The following is a 19561-nucleotide window of genomic DNA, read 5'->3' as shown; positions in this document are numbered from 1 at the left end:
TTTTACATATATTTTTTTTATATATTTTTTCTTACTTTCCATTATATACATTAATATTTTTTATTATTATTTTCATCTTATTTTTCATTTTATATTTACATTTATATTTATTTATATTCTTATATTTTTTGTTATTAAATCTGTTATGTTAAATGATATGGGTAGGTTTAAAACATTGTCACTGTCATTGTTTTCTACCAAATATAACCTGTCATTAGCTTTGCCCTGTATTTACATGGTGTCCGTAGACGCGGCCGCTATCTTTTGATGTTTACTTTTGGTTTGTTCCCCTCAGTTCAAAAACAAGGCTTGGTTTTATTTTAACATTTTCCATTAATTTTGCCCTGTATTAACATGGTATGCGTGATTAGACGCGGTCGCCATGTTTTGACGTCCATTTCTGGTTTGCTCCCCTCAGCTCAAAACGAGGCTTGGCTCCACTTTGTCATGTATTTAAACGTGATACGTCGGCGCATCGCCCACACCCCAGACGACGCCACCTATGACGAAACGTGCGTCGGGTGGCTTAGATGTGCTGAATCAGTCATGTGATCTCTGAGCAAACGGGCGCTCGCTTGCCGGCCGGCAGTAATGCTGTTTTTTACCACTGTAGTATTTGTGTCTCTTAGACACAAATAAAGTTTGTTTGCCAGTTTTACGCTATGGGAACTTTTTTACTTATATTCTATGAGTTGTCTGTGCATTTGAAAGTCTTACGGGAGAAGCTCTAGTCATATTTGGTGGCGAATTTGTGACCCATCCGGCAGATTAAGTGGCATATACTGTGAGCCTGTACATGCTTCTTTCTGGTAAACGTGCATTTATACTGGTGATCAGCACATTGTTGGTGAAGGAGGATTGCACGGTGTACCGATATCTACTGAAGGAGTCACTTTTCTCATTCAACATACCTTTGAGTGGACTGTTGCACTTTTGGTTTTGAGCACTTTTTTGGTTACATTAGTGTTTCCTTTATTATGTCTCATCGCTATTTATGTAATCTCTGTTATATTTTAGCACCATTTATTAATTTGATTAATTATTTAAATATTTATTAATTTAATAATTTTTTTTATTCCATTCACTGTCACAATTTAGTTTATTTGATTGATATTTATTTATTTATTATTGCAATATTTAATTATTTTGATCTGTATTCACTTATTATTCACTTATTATTTAGATATTAACATAATTGATCACTTTATTTTTATTTCTCTCTAATTATTTATCAATTTGGATATTGTTCAGATATTTTTTCACTCTTATCATTTTTATAGTTTTTATGAGTTGTATATGATATTTATTTATTTATTTGATTAGTATATATTTATTTATATATCTTTTTCATATACTCAGGAATTATATGGTAAAGCATTGATCTTTCTAGTGATGTTTTGTACGTTGCAGTAATATTAGTCACTTAATATAGTTGGGTGGGAGTAGTTAGATAGCGCAGCTACATCTCTTTTATGTATTGACTTTTTTGATGTGTATCACATCTTAGTAACTGCAGCTCCTGAAATTTCGAGTATTTTGTATTCTTTAGATTTAAGTGCAGTATTTTCCCATTTTTGTCCTTTACTCAGCCAAAATAATGGCAACAGCTGCTGCCTAAAAACACACTCTTTTTTGAAAAAAAAAAGAAGGGTAAAGATTAAATTAAAACAGAAAACAAGCCCAAATATGCTCGGGCAGTGCTTATACATATGATTATTCACATAACATGAGCAATCTATTCAACATATGTCCATTCTATGTAGTCCATACACAATATAAAAATTGAGTTTGTCATCAAATGTTGCAGAGAAAAGCCAGTCCTTTAAAATCACTTAGGATGAAATAGCTGTCACCGAAAGATAACACCTTCACGCGTGCTCAGAGAGAAGAGAGGGGGGTGTGCAAAGGGACCCCCTCTTGAAAAAACTCTTACCAGAAAAAAATCTCAAAACAGTGGAACGTCTCTACGGGTGTCTTCTTTCCCTGTCCAATCTGTGCCAGACACTCTTAATTACTCAGTTAATCAGGTGAAAAGAGGAATCGGACATGGCTTAATCTCGTTTTAAACAACTTTTAATATCATTAAAAAACAAACCACCTTCATGATGTACACTCTCGGCTTGTGTAACCTGCGGGGACTCGTGCTGTGTTCCTGGGCTTGCTGACGTGACTACACTCGTCGTATGGCTCCACCATGACGTGTTTCGTCATTCACAACATCATCTGAGGGTGGAGCCATACGGCGCTCTCTCTCTTTTATGCATCCAAGATTAGCTCCTGATTTTTTAAACTTTTGGCTGCACAAGTCTCCTCATCCGGCTTCACAGCCACATGATCACGGACTTTATGGAGCTGCGGAGGTTACAGCTTACACTATACACTGCTGTGCAGCTCCTTCACACGCATCGACATCGGTCAATCTGTTTCAGTCTGCAGGCAGGTTATCCTATACATCTTACAAGAGACATATAATTGCATATAGTTATAATCCAGTTACAAACACAAATCATACAATCTCCTATGTTTATGAGATGGCAAAATCATTTGTGTTCATACTTATAAAAGGATTATTATTATTTTTACATAAAAAACAGCTTTTTGCTAAAATACCACCTAAACAGTACATAGAAACTGACCGTTGGCGAATCTAATAAATAAATGAATAAAATATATACTATTACGCATAAACTGAATATAATTAGAACTTTCATTTTACATAAGTACTAAAATTAATATGAACCTCATTATATAATCTACCAAACCAGAATAGATATCAATAAAATGACTATCAACAAAAATGGCTAATTATAAAAAATTTCATTAGGATCACCCAATAAGTAACGTTATAACTTTACAAATAATAATAATAATAATAATAATACCCACAAAAATCTACAAAAACAGGCATTAGGGAATGAATTTACAAAGGGCGAAATGGATGAGATGTCTAAGCCCTTGTACACACAGTCGGAGAATCTGACAACCAAATCCGTCGGATTTTGTCCGACGGATTTTGTCCGAAACTGTTGCATACACACGGTTGGACAAAGTTGTCGGAAAATCCGATCGTTCAGAACGTGATGACGTTATTTCGTTACGACGGGACTACGTTCAGGCTAGTAGCCAATAGCTTTGATGTAGGAATTTGATCTGAGCATGCATGGCACTTTGTCTGATCGGAATTCTCTACACATGATCGGAGTATGTCCGATTAGAGCATTTTGTCGGAAAATTTTACCGGAAAGTTGGAAAAGTTGGTCCGTCGGATACTCCGACGGAAACAGTCCGATGCAGACCACACACAGTCGGAATATCCGACAAAACGGTCCGATCGGACACATTCCGTTGGAATCTCCGACCGTGTGTACAAGGGCTAAGATCTCAACCCATCACCTACTTTTAACACTTTACACTGATCTCATCTGAGAATTGAAAATATAAAAAATAGAATAGAATAACCTGAAAAGGTAAAACCATACTATAAAAATTTGAGTCAGACAGAATTTCACTACCTTAATGGTCACTAATAAAACAATTGACGTCCAGTTCTACATTTAAGCCGCTGGGTGTCAGTGTTCATCAAATATATCCAATGAGACTCTCTCTTTGATATTTTTCGGAACAGATTTGAACCTCGCCAGTTTGGGCGGATCCTATCAATACCCCAAAATTTTAAGCCAGAGGGGTCCTGGTTATGATTTTTTTTTAAATGCAAAGATCCCCATGGTACTTAAACCCGATCTCTATGTTGTGAATGTGTTCTGAAATGCGTTTTTTAAGCGTCCTTTTCATGCGACCTACATACATTAAGTCGCATGGGCACTGAAAAACGTAAACAACATGTGTAGTGCTGCAAGTTATGAACTCCTTAATCTTGAAACTCATATTATTGCCTGTCGAGGTGAACTCCATCACGCCTCGAATTGGTTGGCTGACGTTTGTCACCTTCTATAAGCAAAATTATTTGGGCTTGTTTTCTGTTTTTATATAATAATGTGTTTGCTTTGGTTTGCCACTGAGTTGTTTACAAGCAGAACAGTCGTTTGAGATCATTTTACTAGGATGATTTATTTATGAAATCAATGCAGGTACTAAAAGTAAATCCATAAATTCATGTATCTTTGTTATTGTAGTGTCTTTAGCAATGCCACCAAAACATCTGCATAAATGTATCAATTTTTGAATCAAGATATTGTGTTTGTGGTTATATTATGACTGTGCCTGTAAGCCATAGACTGTGTAAGTGTGTAAGTAGATATAAAACTCCACAGGATCATTAGATAGAAACATTAGCTAGATTGGGACAGCACTCATGAGTGTACCGAAGGCCAACACAAAGAAATCTGGAGGAAAGTTTTAAAGGGTTTACAAATGGGAGACAATGCCTGATGCCAGAAAAGAGTAAGAAAATACTCACATTAGTAGAGAAAGTCTGACATGGGTAGGAAAAAACCCACCCAGAGACCATAAGCTTGGAAATTGGTCAACCTGATCCTACCAGAAGGGTAGAATGAAAACAAAGTCCCCACACTTCATTCAGAGAGACACACCAGGAGTCTGTCTGAGGAAAACATTCACAGCCTGAACCATGGTCGACAAAGGAAAGAAGCTCCTCTTGGAGAGCTTGTCCCAGAAAAGGGGATCTAATTAAGATGTCCTGATTGGGGGGAGATCATAGCTGCCCTAAATAAGAAGAAGGCATTAAATTGCCTTATCCCATAGTAGGTCCATGAGAAAATAGGGTAGACTCCCCCTTGCAGAACTGAAGAAAATGTGTCTATGCTCCGAGGACCAGCTGGTAGTAGAAGGGGTTATCCCGGGGTGGCCTACAGGTTTTGTGTTTGCTAGCAGTATAACATGAAGATGAAGACTTTCTTTGTCCCTTAATAGACAAGAAAGAAATTACAATGTAGGTATTTGAAGCAGCTTTTATTACCATTCATGGATAGATACAGCATGTATAGGTACCAGACAGTGCCGGGACAAGGTTATCTAGAGCCCAGGGCGAACCTGCGAAATTGCCATCCTAGCACAAATCCTCTTCCCCCATCTCCCCTCCCAACACAAATCCCCTCAAATCACGACTCCTAGCACACCTCCCCAAATTTCCCCTCCTAGAACAATTATTACCTCCGGATCTTTAAGGATCTAGATGGCTGCTTGACAACCAGCCTTTTCCGTAAGGAGACGGCCCCTGCTGCATGCCAGTGCACACTCACCAGCACTAATTCACAGCATCCCCTACACGCAATATATCAGTCTTTGACGCAACTGTACACACCTAGCTGAATCAAAGATCACGTCTACTATTCAACTAATGGCAGAATGCTTACTCTGGTAAGCAGACACCTAGGTTTATACCATAGGTTTGACTCATCATGTGTCTCCCTCATTGCCTTAGCTGTAGTTTAAAAAAAAAACAGAGGGGGAAATTGGGATAAAATCATCCTGCAAAAGAAACCCTGTGGATCGAACAGTTGGATGCCACCCATGCCCCTGGCATCAATGAAACCCAGTCATACAAACCCTTTTTATAGATTCATGATGGAGGTTTTCTGTTCTTCTGATGGAGGTTTCTAATCTATCATATATTTTCATAGTGTGTGGCTTTATCAATCTGTGCGATATGGGTTATGTATGTAATCTAGATTCAGATGGATTCTTTTTTTTTTAAACATGTATTGGATGGATGGATTATAAACCAATCATTTTCTTATTTTTTTACTCCTTCCCAGCCCCCCCCCCCCTTTTTCCTTCCCTTTTTTTTCACATACTGTGTCATACCATAACACGGCTGTGGCTCAAGAGGGGAAAAAACTTTTAAGACATTAAGATTTACTTTGTTTATGCTATTTCTCTGTACTGTATGTTACACAAGGAATATGCTAGTATTCCTGTTGTACTATATTGTTTGCTGTCCAACTCCCTGACCGCTTCTGTTTTTTGTGGATTCCGGTCACGTCCTTGGGCACTCCATTGTGACTATGCAGCCACAAAGCGCCATTTAACCTAGCTTCTCTCTGAGTGGCAGGCGGCGGCGGAGCATCTGGAGTGGAGCAGTACTCAGCCCCTCTTGATTCTGTGTGCTGCTGTGTCATCAGCTTGGCGTCATACTGCCCTGATGCCACTTAGTGGTCATGGTGCGATTGTTTTGATGTCGGGCGCATGTGCAGTGGCTTGCGGCCAGGTCGCTGGGCATCACTTCCGACCGTGCCACTCTAACATCAGGACCGGGACAGGCATACAAAGGGGCGCTTGCTTTGCGTCTCATACAGCCACCATTTACCATGCTGCATGGGTTAGACACAGCAGAGCTCTGCAGTGGAGGATCACCTGGATGGTGTTACTTTGAGAAGCGACTTTTTAAGGGGAATTTGTTTTTGGACTCAAAGCATTTTTGATGAATTGCTTCAATGTCCACTTTATACTTGTTCAAATAAGTGTCTGCATGGGAATAAAAATTGATGATTAATGGAAATATATGACTAGTAGGGGATTCCTTGAAATTCCAGAATCACCATGCAACGTTTAAAATACTGATTCATTTTTTCCTTTGCTGGCTATGGAATTAACCCTCAATCACCACAAGTCTTGCCTGATCACTACTTTATAGGTAAGCCAGTACTTGCCTCTACATATACAACCTAGAGATACATCTTATTATAACGATAGGATCAACTTTGCATACATTGTTGCTTTCAATAAATGCCTATTACATAGCCCCATACAAATCTTTTATATACAGGGAATCTTGCTGATGAGATATCCCTGCATCTCAGGCTGTGCCGTGGACTTTGTCCCATGTTTACTTCTTGAGTATAGTAATGTAAGTTATTTTTATTACATATATTTTTAACCATATATACTATCTGGTGTAGATAATAACATACCAATGTTATGCCTGTTCCCATAGTCCGAATGTCTGTCTCTTTCTCTGTGCCTGTATCCATTATGTTTGTTATACTGTGATTTGGGGAAGTTGAACAGCAAACGCATATTAAAAAATGTACTAACTATTGTATTGACATTGTTTTGTTTTATGATTATGTTTAGAAATGTATTGTTGATTTTCTATTCATAGAATATGCCCCAAGCTCCTGAAGAAGCCTCTTTGAGTAGACATAACATGTAGAGCTGAGCTGAATCACGACACACCGCCTTTCATATTCCATGATACTATAGTAACCTTTGGAGACTGCCTTATTGTTTCTTATCACTAAGTATTCTATTACCTGTGATTTATAGGTGGTGAGTTATATGTTTCAAGGCAACATTATGAATAGTCAATGATTTTAATATTGCTTCATATGTGTTTTTGTAAATAATACATTTATACATTTTTTTAAAGCTACGTAGTTAGTGTTGTACCTATAAAGTCCATCATCCAAATGTATTTTCCAATTCTTAACCCTGCCCCCCCCAAATTTCTCCTCCCAACACAACCCCCCCCATCTCTTTGTGGTACCCCGTAACCTCACATGATACCACAGTGCACAGGACAGCCGCCCCTCTTGCCCACCCCTTGTCCCGACCCTGATACCAGAAATTTATCAAGAATTATATATTTTTTAAAAGTGATACAGCCAGCATCAACACTGTCCAATGTTGGCTTTTTGCTAGCAAAAAGCTATACCTTGATGAGTGGGAATAATGGTAGTTTTAAAAAACTGCTGATTTCTCCAACAAAATGTCACTTTCAGCGGTGCAGATTGGTACACAGTAAATTAGTACATAATTTACCAAATTACTAGATCCTTGGTGGCACCTTATTTACCTAATACAGTCAGGGAGATTTAGCCCCGTTCATATCGGCACGATTTGACAAGCAAAATTACCTGTCAAATTAGAGCCTATTGCCAGCAATAGGAGCGTCCCATTAGGTGCGACGCCACAAAGGCAGCACTGAACCGATTTCCAAGAGTGGTTCCTGCACTACTTTTGCCAACTTCGGGGGCGATTTCAATAGACAGCTGTGCATGAACCCACACAGATGTCTTTCGAATTACACCCGCACTTTTTAAATTTATTTTATATTATATATATTATATTCATGTTTTTTATTGCCAATGATAACATTGCTAATAAAATAATTAAAACATTAAATATAGATGAATATAGATATATGCCATATTTATATATCTTTATAATGTAAAATTTAAGTAAATTGAAAATATTAAATAAAAATGGAGGTAAAACTCTGGTTTGACTGGGTAGTAAGGTGACCCGGAAATTCTTTCGCGCCCACACACCCAATTCTGTCTCTCCCACAGAGCCCTTAGTTGCATTGCCCGCTCCATCTTCTCGTATCCCAGCTCCCAAAGCGGCCAAGCAGGCAAGCCTCGACAAAATGGCGGCCGTTCCGGAGACCTGTCGGCTGCAAGTTGTGAGTGGAGGTTAGCAAGCCCGGGGAAGGAAGAGAGGGGAGACAGTCGCGTTCTCTCCCATAAACCTGTTCGGCGTCAGTGAGGTGAGTGGCATGGGAGAGGATGAGAGGGATGGCGGGGATTGGAGGGGTGCAGGGGCCTAGGACAGGCTCTGTGGGGTGTACTGAGGGCTCCCTGTGAGGTGATGGCGCCGGGCAGGCGTGCATCTATAAGGCTGTGGGGACATCCCAGCCAGGACTGGTCTCCATCTTTGTGGGACTTGTATGTGCCCCCTATGAAGTCCTGGCTGCTTGTCGGTAATCAGCAGGAGGAACATTAATAGTGCGCAGCACTGTGGGCGTTAAGAGTGCAGGACTTGTTGTTTGACATGCTGTTACAAACAGTGAGCCCGCTCGGTGAAGCACACATCGTGCCCCCTCACCCTCCAGTCAAGCCTTGTTTTGAGCCACATTCCTGCCTGAATAATGTGTCCAAGTTTCAAATGGACTGAAACCTGGACACAGGATTCAAAACCCGGACTGTCCGGGTGAATCCCGGACAGGTGGCAACCCTACTCTCAGGCCTCAGCTATTCACACCTCTGTGTGAAGGACCATCTTTGCCCGCATCCATTTATGTCTATTGGGACGCAGTAGCTGCATGGATATAGCCGCCGGTCCCAGCTTGGCAGTCGTGCAGGGGCATGTCTCTGAACGTCTGTGGAGGCACTGCGTCCCAGTAGATATAAACCATACTGCTTGCACCCAGAGGCATGAAACACTTGGGTACCCCATGCAGGCATAGGGGGGGCCCTTAGCATAGGTACGCCCGTGTGAATGAGGCCTTTAACCTCTTGCCAACCTGCTGCAGTAACTATACTGTGGGGGGTTGGCTCCTTCAGGCATTGTGAAGTACCTGTACATCGGAGCTTTCTTCCGGGTCCGCTTTCGCGCATGCGTGCGCACCCAGAAACCCGAGCTGTCATTCACTGTAGCACAAGCCAAGCAGTGGGTCCCAGCCAATGATTTATGGCCAGGACCCACTGATCGGCTGAGCGAATGACAGAAGAGAGCAACAACACAGAGCCCTCTACAGACAGCGGCAATGTGGCACTTTTTTTTTCTCCCTGCAAAGTAGGGAATAAAATCCAGAACATTACTTAGTAAAAATCAGCACATTGTACATACAGTAACCAATGTTAGGAAAACAGTTAACCTTTTGATCGCCCCTGATGTTAAACCCTTTCCCAACCAGTGTCATTAGTACAGTGACAGTGTATATTATTAGCACTGATCACTGTATTAGTGTCACTGGTGGTGTCAGCATCAGTTAGGCTGCTTTCACACCGAGGCGTTTTTCAGGTGTTTTAGCGCTAGGAATAGCCTCTAATGCCTGAAAACCTCATCCCTATTCATTTCAGTGCGACTTGCGGTGCGCTTGCGAGACGTTCTGAAAAGTCCTGCGAGCAGCATCTTTGGGGCAGTTTGAGAGCGCTGAATACACCGCTTCCAAAACTCCCTGCCTATTGAAATGAATGGGCAGCGCTGCCAAAGCGCTGCGACATGGGCAATTTTGACCCTTTCTTTGGCCGCTAGTGGGGCGAAAAACTAGCGGCTAAAAGGTGCTGTTAAAACCACGGAAAAGGGCCGCTAAAATTAAGGACGCTTTACCGCTAACGCGGAACGGCTACAGTGCGAAAGTAGTCTAAAGCCTCATACACACGATTGGACTTTGTACAAACGTTCCCGTGGACTTTTCTACAAAGGGCGTTGGCCATAAATTTGTATTGCGTACACACGATCAGACTTTGTACAAACTCCTCATCCAAACACTGGATTAGGAGGCGGTAAAGGATGAGGAAGCGGAGTAGGAGGAGTTAGCAACAGCAGGCAAACTGAAGCGTCCTGCAATCCTCGGTGGTGGAAGGACATGCGCCAAACTGCTATCCGCCTCCGGCCCAGCCGCCACTGCATTTACCCAGTGTGCTGTTAGGGAGATATAACGTCCCTGACCGTGCTTACTGGTCCACGTATCCGTAGTTAGGCGGGCCTTGCTACAGATGGCGTTGCACGGTGCACACCTGATTTTTTTCCCCACTTGGTTGTGCAGGGAAGGGATGGCTCGCCTGGAAAAGTAGTGGCGGCTAGACACGACGTACTGTGGGACAGCCAATAGCATCAGGCTTTTAAAACTCTGTGTCTCCACCACAGGGAATGACAGCATTTCAAAGGCCAGGAATTTTGAAATACTGGCATTCAAGGCCAGGGTTTGCGGGTGGGTAGGGGGGTACTTCCTCTTCCGCGCCAGTGTTTGGGAGATAGAGAGCTGAATGAACCGAAAAAACTCTGGATAGCCGCACTCCGGATCAGGTAAAATAAGTTGGGCCTTTATTATTTCCACCAAAAAACCTTCACATCATACGAGTTACAGCAGCAAAGGGAATATAGAACAGGGAATGTTGACGCGTTTCACGCTAAAATTAGCACTTACTCATAGCATGAGCAGTCTTTAGTATATGGATTTACACACATGCGGCGCCATGAATAAAAAGTAAGTACTGTTGGGGTGGGGATATGAAAGTTCAACTGCTTCCAAAAAAAGTATGCCTTAAAAAGCTGGAGAACCAATGATCTAAGCCATTACATGGCACATCAATTCACTAAGATAGGCTGCCTGCACACAGCTACACACTAGTACAATAAGATAAACAAACAGTTGTTCATGGTGTACAGGGCTCAGCGCCCATGTGAATGAGCCCTTCGATTTTCAAGAATGGTAAAATCTGAAATAGATACAAATAATGAAAATTTAACCTCACCTTGAAATAAATTGTCTTTTAAAATAATGTTAAAAAACTGTCACATCGTACCTATTCTGGATCCTGGAAAAATTGTGCAACCCAGGGATGTATAAAAGGTACAAAGGCCTCACTGAGCCTACAAAGGTGCCAAACAGAAACTGACATTGATGTTTTACTGCAAAATAAATGTGTTTGTTGAACATTTAAAATCAATAAAGGCCATTCTTATTTTTAAAGTGTATGTTGTGCCCTCAATGAAATCGAACCATGTGTATATGATCACAACAGGTAATATTGCCTCCAGATGTCTCTATTCTGAGCAGTATCTCCATTCTGTGTTACTTTCAGAAGTCTAGGCTGCCACACACGATAGAATGATAGAAATTTGTCGAAGGAGCCATTGAGAATGTCTGGGATAGCTGTCAGAATACCAGCTGTGGAAATTCCTTCATATGTGTTTTTTGGATAGAGGTGTGCGCTTCCGCATTTCTTTTGTGTAGCCCATTCAAGTGTGTGGCCCAGCTATTCTTTCTTTTGATTCTTTTCCAATTCATCTGTTTAAATAGATGGTGTAATTGGCAAGAAGAAGTTTAGATCACTCATAAAGAAGACCTCCTCCTATCCTGGCAGGGGTCGGTAGTGTTACCATTGTAAATCAGACACACCCATTTGTCCTGTGGTCCATAATTCAGTGATCTATAAAGCCTACACCTCCAAGCTCTCCAGCGACTCTTCAATCGACAGATTTCTCCACAAAAGTGCTTGGCATTCTTCTAGCTTACGCACCAGAGTGAAGTGAGAGTGCTGAATAACAACATGCTCACTAAATATACCTACAGATTTGTAAGCAGGTTCAGTCTATTTTCTACACTGCAGGTGGTGCTCCATCGCCGCGGCATTGCAGAGGGCGAGGAAGTCAATAGGAACCTAGTTCCTACATTGTCTCCTGGGTCACAAGAGGACAGTTATCCAATTGGACTGGCACCCCATGCGACTCTGGTGACCATCTCTGGTCGGGCAAAGCCTTTTTAAGACTCTGGCTCCCGGGCTTGGTGTGCATAGAGTAGGGACAGGTCACCTATCTGTCAGGGACAATGCTCAGCATCAGGGAGAGGTTCCTGAGGAGTAGAGAAAGTTCAGGGACACATCATCTTACCTGGAAGCCTCCCCAGTTGGATAAAAACTGGCCAGGCCCCATTCCAACCCTAGAGACATACACTGCTGGCACACCTGAGACTTTCTGCTACTACTCATCGCTGTGCTCCTGGTTGGGTTGCCTTCCTGCAGGGCTTCTTGTATTTTGACAAACTTCAATTACAATATATATCTGTTCTCTGCACCTGGACTCTGAGTGTTTTCTGCTGCTGCACCACACTGCACCTACCTGCAGATGCACAACATGACTACCAGAATTTTTTAAAAGAAATGCTAAGAACATAGGGGGTTATTTATGAAAGGCAAATCCACTTTGCACTGCAAGTGCACTTGGAAGTGCAGTCACTCTAAATCTAAGGGATAGATCTGAAGTGAGTGGAAGCTCTGCTGATTTTATCATCCAATCATGTGCATGTGCATGTTTTTTATTTTCCTTGCATGTCCCCCTCGGATCTACAGCGACTTTACTTTCAAGTGCACTTGTAGTGCAAAGTGGATTTTCCATTAGTAAATAAACCCCATAATCTTCATCAAGAATTTCAAGACAAGTGGTCCCACCATCAGATGATAGTAATGGAAAAAAAACAAAAATGTTAAGATATAGCTCAGGTACCAATCTAACAAGTGGTTCTTCTAGAAAAAAAAATGTCATGTACTTTGAAATTCAATGAGATAAACAGAATTTACTAAAAAGTTTAAGTTTTTAAGACTGAAATTTTCCTAACTTTGGTTCCATTTAGAAATGGGAAGGCTTCACTCCTCTAATAAAACATTATAGGGAAGTCACTAGTGAAATCTGTACTTTGAATCCATAAATGTCTTAAAGCAACCTTGACAGTGACCATTATCCACAAAATCTAAGCATTACCCATGAGGCAAATATCTGGACAGATGCATTGGCGTTCATTTACTAAAGGCAAATAGACTGTGCACTGCACTCTGCAAGTGCAGTTGCTCCAGAACTTAGTAAATAAGCAGAAGCTCTGCTGACTTTCATCATCCAATCATGTGCAAGCAAAAATGCATTTTTTTTAGGGCTGTGGAAATTAAAGATTAATTCCTTGATTAATCGATTCATTTTTTTGATCGATCAAAATTCTTTTGATCGGTACTCACCTCTCCGCCAGCTTCCGGGTCTTCAGGGAGTTCCATCGAAGATCCGGTGACGTCACGGACATCGACGTCACTGAACTCCTCCCCCCTTCCCCAAATGCCTCCGTCTGCTAACGAAGGGAAGGGGGGAGGAGTCCGGTGACGTTGACGTTCTGATTGAATGTAACGCGTACGGGGGAGGAGCTACGCATGACGTCACCCGCTCTTGCCCTACGGAACTAACACGATTGTTGGCTTTACATGCTGTGTTTTTATCATCTTTATGTGAGTAGTTTGTGTTTGAACACATAAATTAAATCTTATACTTAAGCGATGAGCACTTAGACCTTTTTTTCTACCCATGACCTGGTGTCCTTGCTGAGATCTAAGGAGAGAGAGAGAAGTTTATGGTCAGTGTTCACCCTTTTGATACCTGCTTGCCTGAACACCTGTTTGCACAGGGGTCCATGCCATAAGGTGAGAGTGATTAGTTAGACCGGAGGTGGAGGGATTGTCACGCTACTGTGGAAAAATAAATTACTTACGTCAGTGCTACAGTTTGAATTTAAAACTTATTTTTGTGAACTGTGAAGTTAAGTCATGGATTGTGGAAACTAACTAGTGTCGGGTGATTGTATATAGTGTATACCACATTTACCACTGACTAATGCAGAGTTGCAATGCAAGGAGATCAGCTAAAAGTAGTTGGATCTGTATGTGCGTATGTGTATAATTAAAATTTGTTGATTAATCGATTAAAAAAAAAAAAGATTAATCAAACACAAAAATTTTAATCAGTAACAGCCCTAATTTTTTTACATTTTCCTTGCACATGAGGGTATTCTTTACAAAGTGCAGTCTTTTTGCCTAAATCATAATAACGTAATATAATTGTTAGATTCATAGTAAATGGCAAAGATAAGTGGCATGCATGTCAGACCATCCAGAGCAAATGTCAGTCTAAATGTTTTCTTTTTCACTTTCCTTCAGCACTGAAGTTTAACACATTTCTTTCTTTGCAGGATTACTTCAAACAAAATAGAAAAGTTTAAGCCCCTGTACACACGGTCGGAGATTTCGACAACCAAATCCGTCGGATTTTGTCTGCCGGATCTTGTCCGAAACTGTTGCATACACACGGTCGGACTAAGTTGTCGAAAAATCCGATCATTCAGAACGTGATGCCGTAATTTCGTTACGATGGGACTACGTTCAGGCTAGTAGCCAATAGCTTTGATGTAGGAATTTTATCTGAGCATGCGTGGCACTTGGTCCCATCAAAATTCTCTACACATGATCGGAGTATGTCCGATCGAACCAGTTGGTCGGGAAATATTTCCAACATGTTGGAAAATTGGGTCAGACGGATATTCCGACGGAATCAGTCCGATGCATACCACAGACAGTCGGAATATCTGACGACACGGTCCGATAGGACACATTCCGACGGATTCTCAGACCGTGTGTGCCAGGGCTTAGTCTTCTGTTTTTTCACACAGGTTAGAGTGCAATGCTGGTCTGGCTCTCTCCTACTCATGCTATGGGAGGTCCTACCTTTTATCAGGTACCTGTGGCCTCTCAGCCTGATTCCTTACCGAAGCACCACAGTCTGGGCAAAACATATTAAAACACAAACAAGGAAGGGCGCACCACCCTAGTTCATTATCCCCTATAGGAAAAACATAAATTACAGCTGTATATTACAGACTATATTAAAGTAGTCTACATTAGTTAAACAGGCAGTATAGTATGCAAAAAGTTTATTTAATTGATTGAAAAAGTGATTGTGGATTTTGTACATTATCCCCTATACCATTTTTTGATAATCCACAATAAAATATACTCACAAACCATGTGAAAAGGAACAGCATATCAAGCTTTGCATCCATAGCATGATTGTACACAACATATACCCTGTTGATAACTCCCCTTGTGCCATCAGGAGCAGTTTGATACTTAAATGATTTACAGAAACGCTGTACCTTTAAATAAAAAAAATAAAATAAAAATAAACAGAAAAAGTTTGAATTGAGTTGAAATAGTCAGGTCTTCCAAAACTGATATTTCGATTTTTTTTTGTTGGTTCTAGAAAGTTGAATCAATGGCTTTATATATCATGCAGAGATTTGTCTATTCACTTTTCTCTACTCCCATATCTATCACCTTAGAACTTTTTACCCATTTTGCAGGTGAAACAAGACCAGCTTATCCCTTTAGATGTGCTTGGCTTTAAAAACATTCTTCAAGCATGTGCATTCCGAGTTTGAAATTGAGACTTTTTTTTTGTGACTTAGTGTTATGTTCAGGTTCATGTGACAATAATTGCCTATTGTGCAGTACAGCTTCATGATTGGCTCATATTGTTGGCCAGATATGACCAGTGATTGATCCAAATTAAACAAACGCAGCCTTTGCTCTCTGCGGTGTCCTAGGCTGAAGCTCTTAATACTCATTCACATCCCCTGTTTCACAGGACTATCTAATATGGGTGGGTTTTTCTCTGAACTGGTGAGTACACACATACCTAAAATAACATATACAATGTAATAGATATAACAGGAAAACTGCAGGCAAAAGGCCTTTCCTATTCTTCACATAATGTTTCAGAGGTACGCTATGTACAGTTTATTATTTAATAATATGTATTGTATCAGTTATGTCAATAATGGTTTGTTTTTGTAAAATTTGATTTCTTTATATTTCTATATTGTAAAATGTTACTATATTCACATTACCTACACTCTGAGCTTCTCTGACATTTTCCATTTTCACTAATAAAAAAGTTTTTGCAGTGATATTTTTCTACTAATGCTCTGGAATATATTGAGGGAGTTGGAAAAAGGATGATAGACAAATAGTGATGTATGCACTACACAGTTATTATAACTGCAATTGCATAAAACTACAGGAGGAAATCATCAGAGGAAGTGTTATTTATTTGTGTGCATTAATGCAGACATTACAGCAAGGAAAGCTCAGTAACTGAACAATCAAAAATTTGGGAAATTGTCTTTTCTTAATTTTCAGAAGCAGACAGTATAAAATGACATATTAGCTGCAGTGTTTTCTTTTATTTTACATTTAGCGCTACCCCTGCAGGAGCCACTGTTAATTGGGCCTCATTCACAGCATACACAGCCAGGTACATGGCATTTTTGGCATTCTTCCAAAGGTTCAGAATCAGTCTAGGGGTTTCTTTTCAAGGTTTTTATTGGTGAGCATTGAATACCCTAGTCTGTTAAACTGTAGAACTTGAGGACTGCTAGGTTTCTGGCTGCTCTGTACAAGTTGCAAGCTGTATTGCACAACTGTAGGCTGCAAAGTACTTTCTCCTGGCTGTCTTGCATAGCTCCTGGCTGTACTAATCACGGTCTGTGTATGGCACACTGCTGGTTTTCTTGCACAACTCCTGGCTGCACCAAGCACTGACTTTTAATGTGAATTACCCCACACTCACTCCTCCACTGTGTAGCAGGATCGAGTACTCAGTCCCAGAATAGTGAAGCTTCCTTACACTTGACCTCCTGGTTCTTATCCAGACTCTGACTCAGTCTCTCTCTCTTTCTGGTAGCGCCCCCAGCTAAGCTTAGCTGGGACCTTGATGTCTTTACCAGATTCCTGAGGTTTCTCCCTCTATTGTCTCTGCCCCAGGGACAGAGCTCCTAGTACAGGGGTCTCCTCCAGATGGCTGGACCTTAGAATTCTGCACCTTGACTGCTGGCCTTGAAAAATGTATGGACTCCCCTGCCAACAACTGGACAACTCTCTCCAGGGATTGCCTAGAGAGTCATAAATATTCAGGCTGCTTGTTCTGCTCTCCCTCCCACTATACTTCCAGAAATTTCAAAAAGACAGGGGGGGGGGGAGTAGCAGAACAGCAGCCTGTAAGACTCTGAACAGTGAAAAGTAATCAACCCCTGCTCCTCTGCCTACAAAGGAGCCAACTAAATTTTCCTAGCAGCCTACTCCGAACTAGGAGGGTGCTACATACTAGAGCTGCCACGACGAGTCGACGTAATCGATTACGTCGACTACAAAAATACGTTGACGTGCGTGCAGAGCGTCGATGAGTCAGTATCTCTCATTATCGCCCGCTCTTCTCTGTGCTGCCGTCCCCCTCACCTCTCCCCCTCCGTGCCACCGTCCCCCTCTCTTCTCACCCTCCATGCCGCTGTCCCTAGGGGTGCAACGGATCGTTACCGATCCGCAATCCGAACGGGTCACCATTCACATGCCGCGATCCGCGGAGCGCTCCGCGGTCTCGGCCTTGGGAAAGGCCTAGCTCCGAAGCGGCGGCCATCTTGCTACACCCAGGCTGTTTACACTGTGATCGCTCTGACGGAGCGATCACTTGTAAACAAACCGGCGTCATGTCATGACGCCGGTTTCTCTCTCCCCTCTCTGTACTAATCTGTACAGTGGAGGGGAGAGATCGGATGGACGCAGCCATCCCTTCATACCCTGAAGTACCCAGCAATACCCTGCCTGCCTATACTCTGCCATACCCTGCCAGCCCATACTCTGCCTTACCCTGCCAGCCCATACTCTGCCAGCCCATACTCTGCCATACCCTGCCAGCCCATACTCTGCCCATACCCTGCCAGCCCATACTCTGCCATACCCTGCCAGCCCATACCCTGCCATACCCTGCCAGCCCATACCCTGCCATACCCTGCCTACCCATACTCTACCATACCCTGCCTGCCCATACTCTGCCATACCCTGCCTGCCCATACCCTGCCTGCCCATACCCTGCCAGCCCATACCCTGCCATACCCTGTCAGCCCATACTCTGCCATACCCTGCCAGCCCATACTCTGCTGTACCCTGCCAGCCCATACCCTGCCGTACCCTGCCAGCCCATACCCTGCCGTACCCTGCCGTACCCTGCCAGCCCATACCCTGCCGTATCCTGCCATCCCTTCATACCCTGCCAGCCCTTCATACCCTGTCGTACCCTGCCAGCCCTTCATACCCTGCCGTATCCTGCCAGCCCATACTCTGCCGTACCCTGCCAGCCCATACTCTGCTGTACCCAGCCAAATCTGTCTCCAGTCCCTTTCCCTGTCTCAAATGGGAGATGTCAGAGGTCTGTTAAGACCCCTGATATCTCACCATAGCCCCCCCCCCAAACAGGGCTGATAAAAAAATTATATATATATATTTTTTTTTTAAATAATAATAAATAAATAAAAAAACACACTGACACTGTCCCCACACACCCTCCCCCTTATGTACTTATTTTTTGTAAGGTTATCCAAAGGATTAATTAGCTAATCAAAAAAAAACCCACTAGATTCATTTAAAAAAATAAAATAATCGGATAGTCGTTGACTAATCGAAAAAATTATCAATAGATTAGTCGACAGACAAATTAATCCTTAGTTGCAGCTCTACTACATACACACAAAATGCCTTTCCCATGACATTTCTCATAGCCACCAATTAAGCCTCATACACACAATCAGATTGTTGGCCAACAAAACCATGAAATTTTGTTAGGTGTTGGCCTTACTCTTATTAAAGAATTAGTGTGGGCTATTGGCGCTACCTCCAGTAAATATATTTGAACCAATTAAAGATACCGTTAGTGAGCTTCACCCATATACAGGTCTGAACTTAATCTATATCAATAACACAGCACTTTCCCTACTGTCTATATGTATGGATTGACAACTCAACTAGTGTATATCCATCCATACAAACAGTAGCCTCTGCTGTTAGGTGATAAATTATATTTATAACAAGCACCTTCAATCAAGAGTTAAACATTAAAGGAATAAAGTGCTAAAAAATTAGAGCAGATATGTAGATAGAATCCGTTATAAAGTGTTTTGGTTCCCCTTAATGTGTTGATTCCACTAAATTATAGAAATATTTCCTCACAAGTGTAAAATAGCAAGTTTCCAAAACATATCAAATAATTAATCCTAATATTAGTGTTTATACGTATTCCCTTATACTTCTCAATGACTAACACTTCAGTGCCAATACCTATGTGAACATATCACAACACCTATCTGCTAGTAAAAAAATCATCAATCCCCAAATCATTAATCCACTAGTAGGTGGTTCCTATACAAACATCAACCAAGGAATATGCATAAAAAACAAGGACTTATTCCCCCTATTTTTTAACCGTGTGAGAAAAA

At 41.6% G+C, this 19561-nt stretch overlaps 1 protein-coding gene across 1 annotated transcript in view; it reads left to right on the top strand.

The window, feature by feature from the left end:
* The first annotated feature begins 15757 nt into the window (after window positions 1-15757).
* The window catches only part of LOC143940336 (solute carrier family 2, facilitated glucose transporter member 9-like), a 59379-nt gene continuing 55575 nt past the window's right edge, over window positions 15758-19561 (top strand). The window contains exon 1 of the mRNA XM_077461586.1: window positions 15758-15917. Within this exon, the coding sequence (XP_077317712.1) occupies window positions 15894-15917 (24 nt within the window). The 5' untranslated portion in view covers window positions 15758-15893. The remainder of the gene's footprint in view (window positions 15918-19561) is intronic.

This window comes from Lithobates pipiens, unplaced genomic scaffold (assembly GCF_037356315.1).
Source record: "Lithobates pipiens isolate NorthernLeopardFrog02 unplaced genomic scaffold, aLitPip1_a1.2 Scaffold_3, whole genome shotgun sequence".
Lineage (NCBI taxonomy): Eukaryota > Metazoa > Chordata > Amphibia > Anura > Ranidae > Lithobates > Lithobates pipiens.
This window is presented reverse-complemented; position numbering and strand designations above follow the sequence as displayed.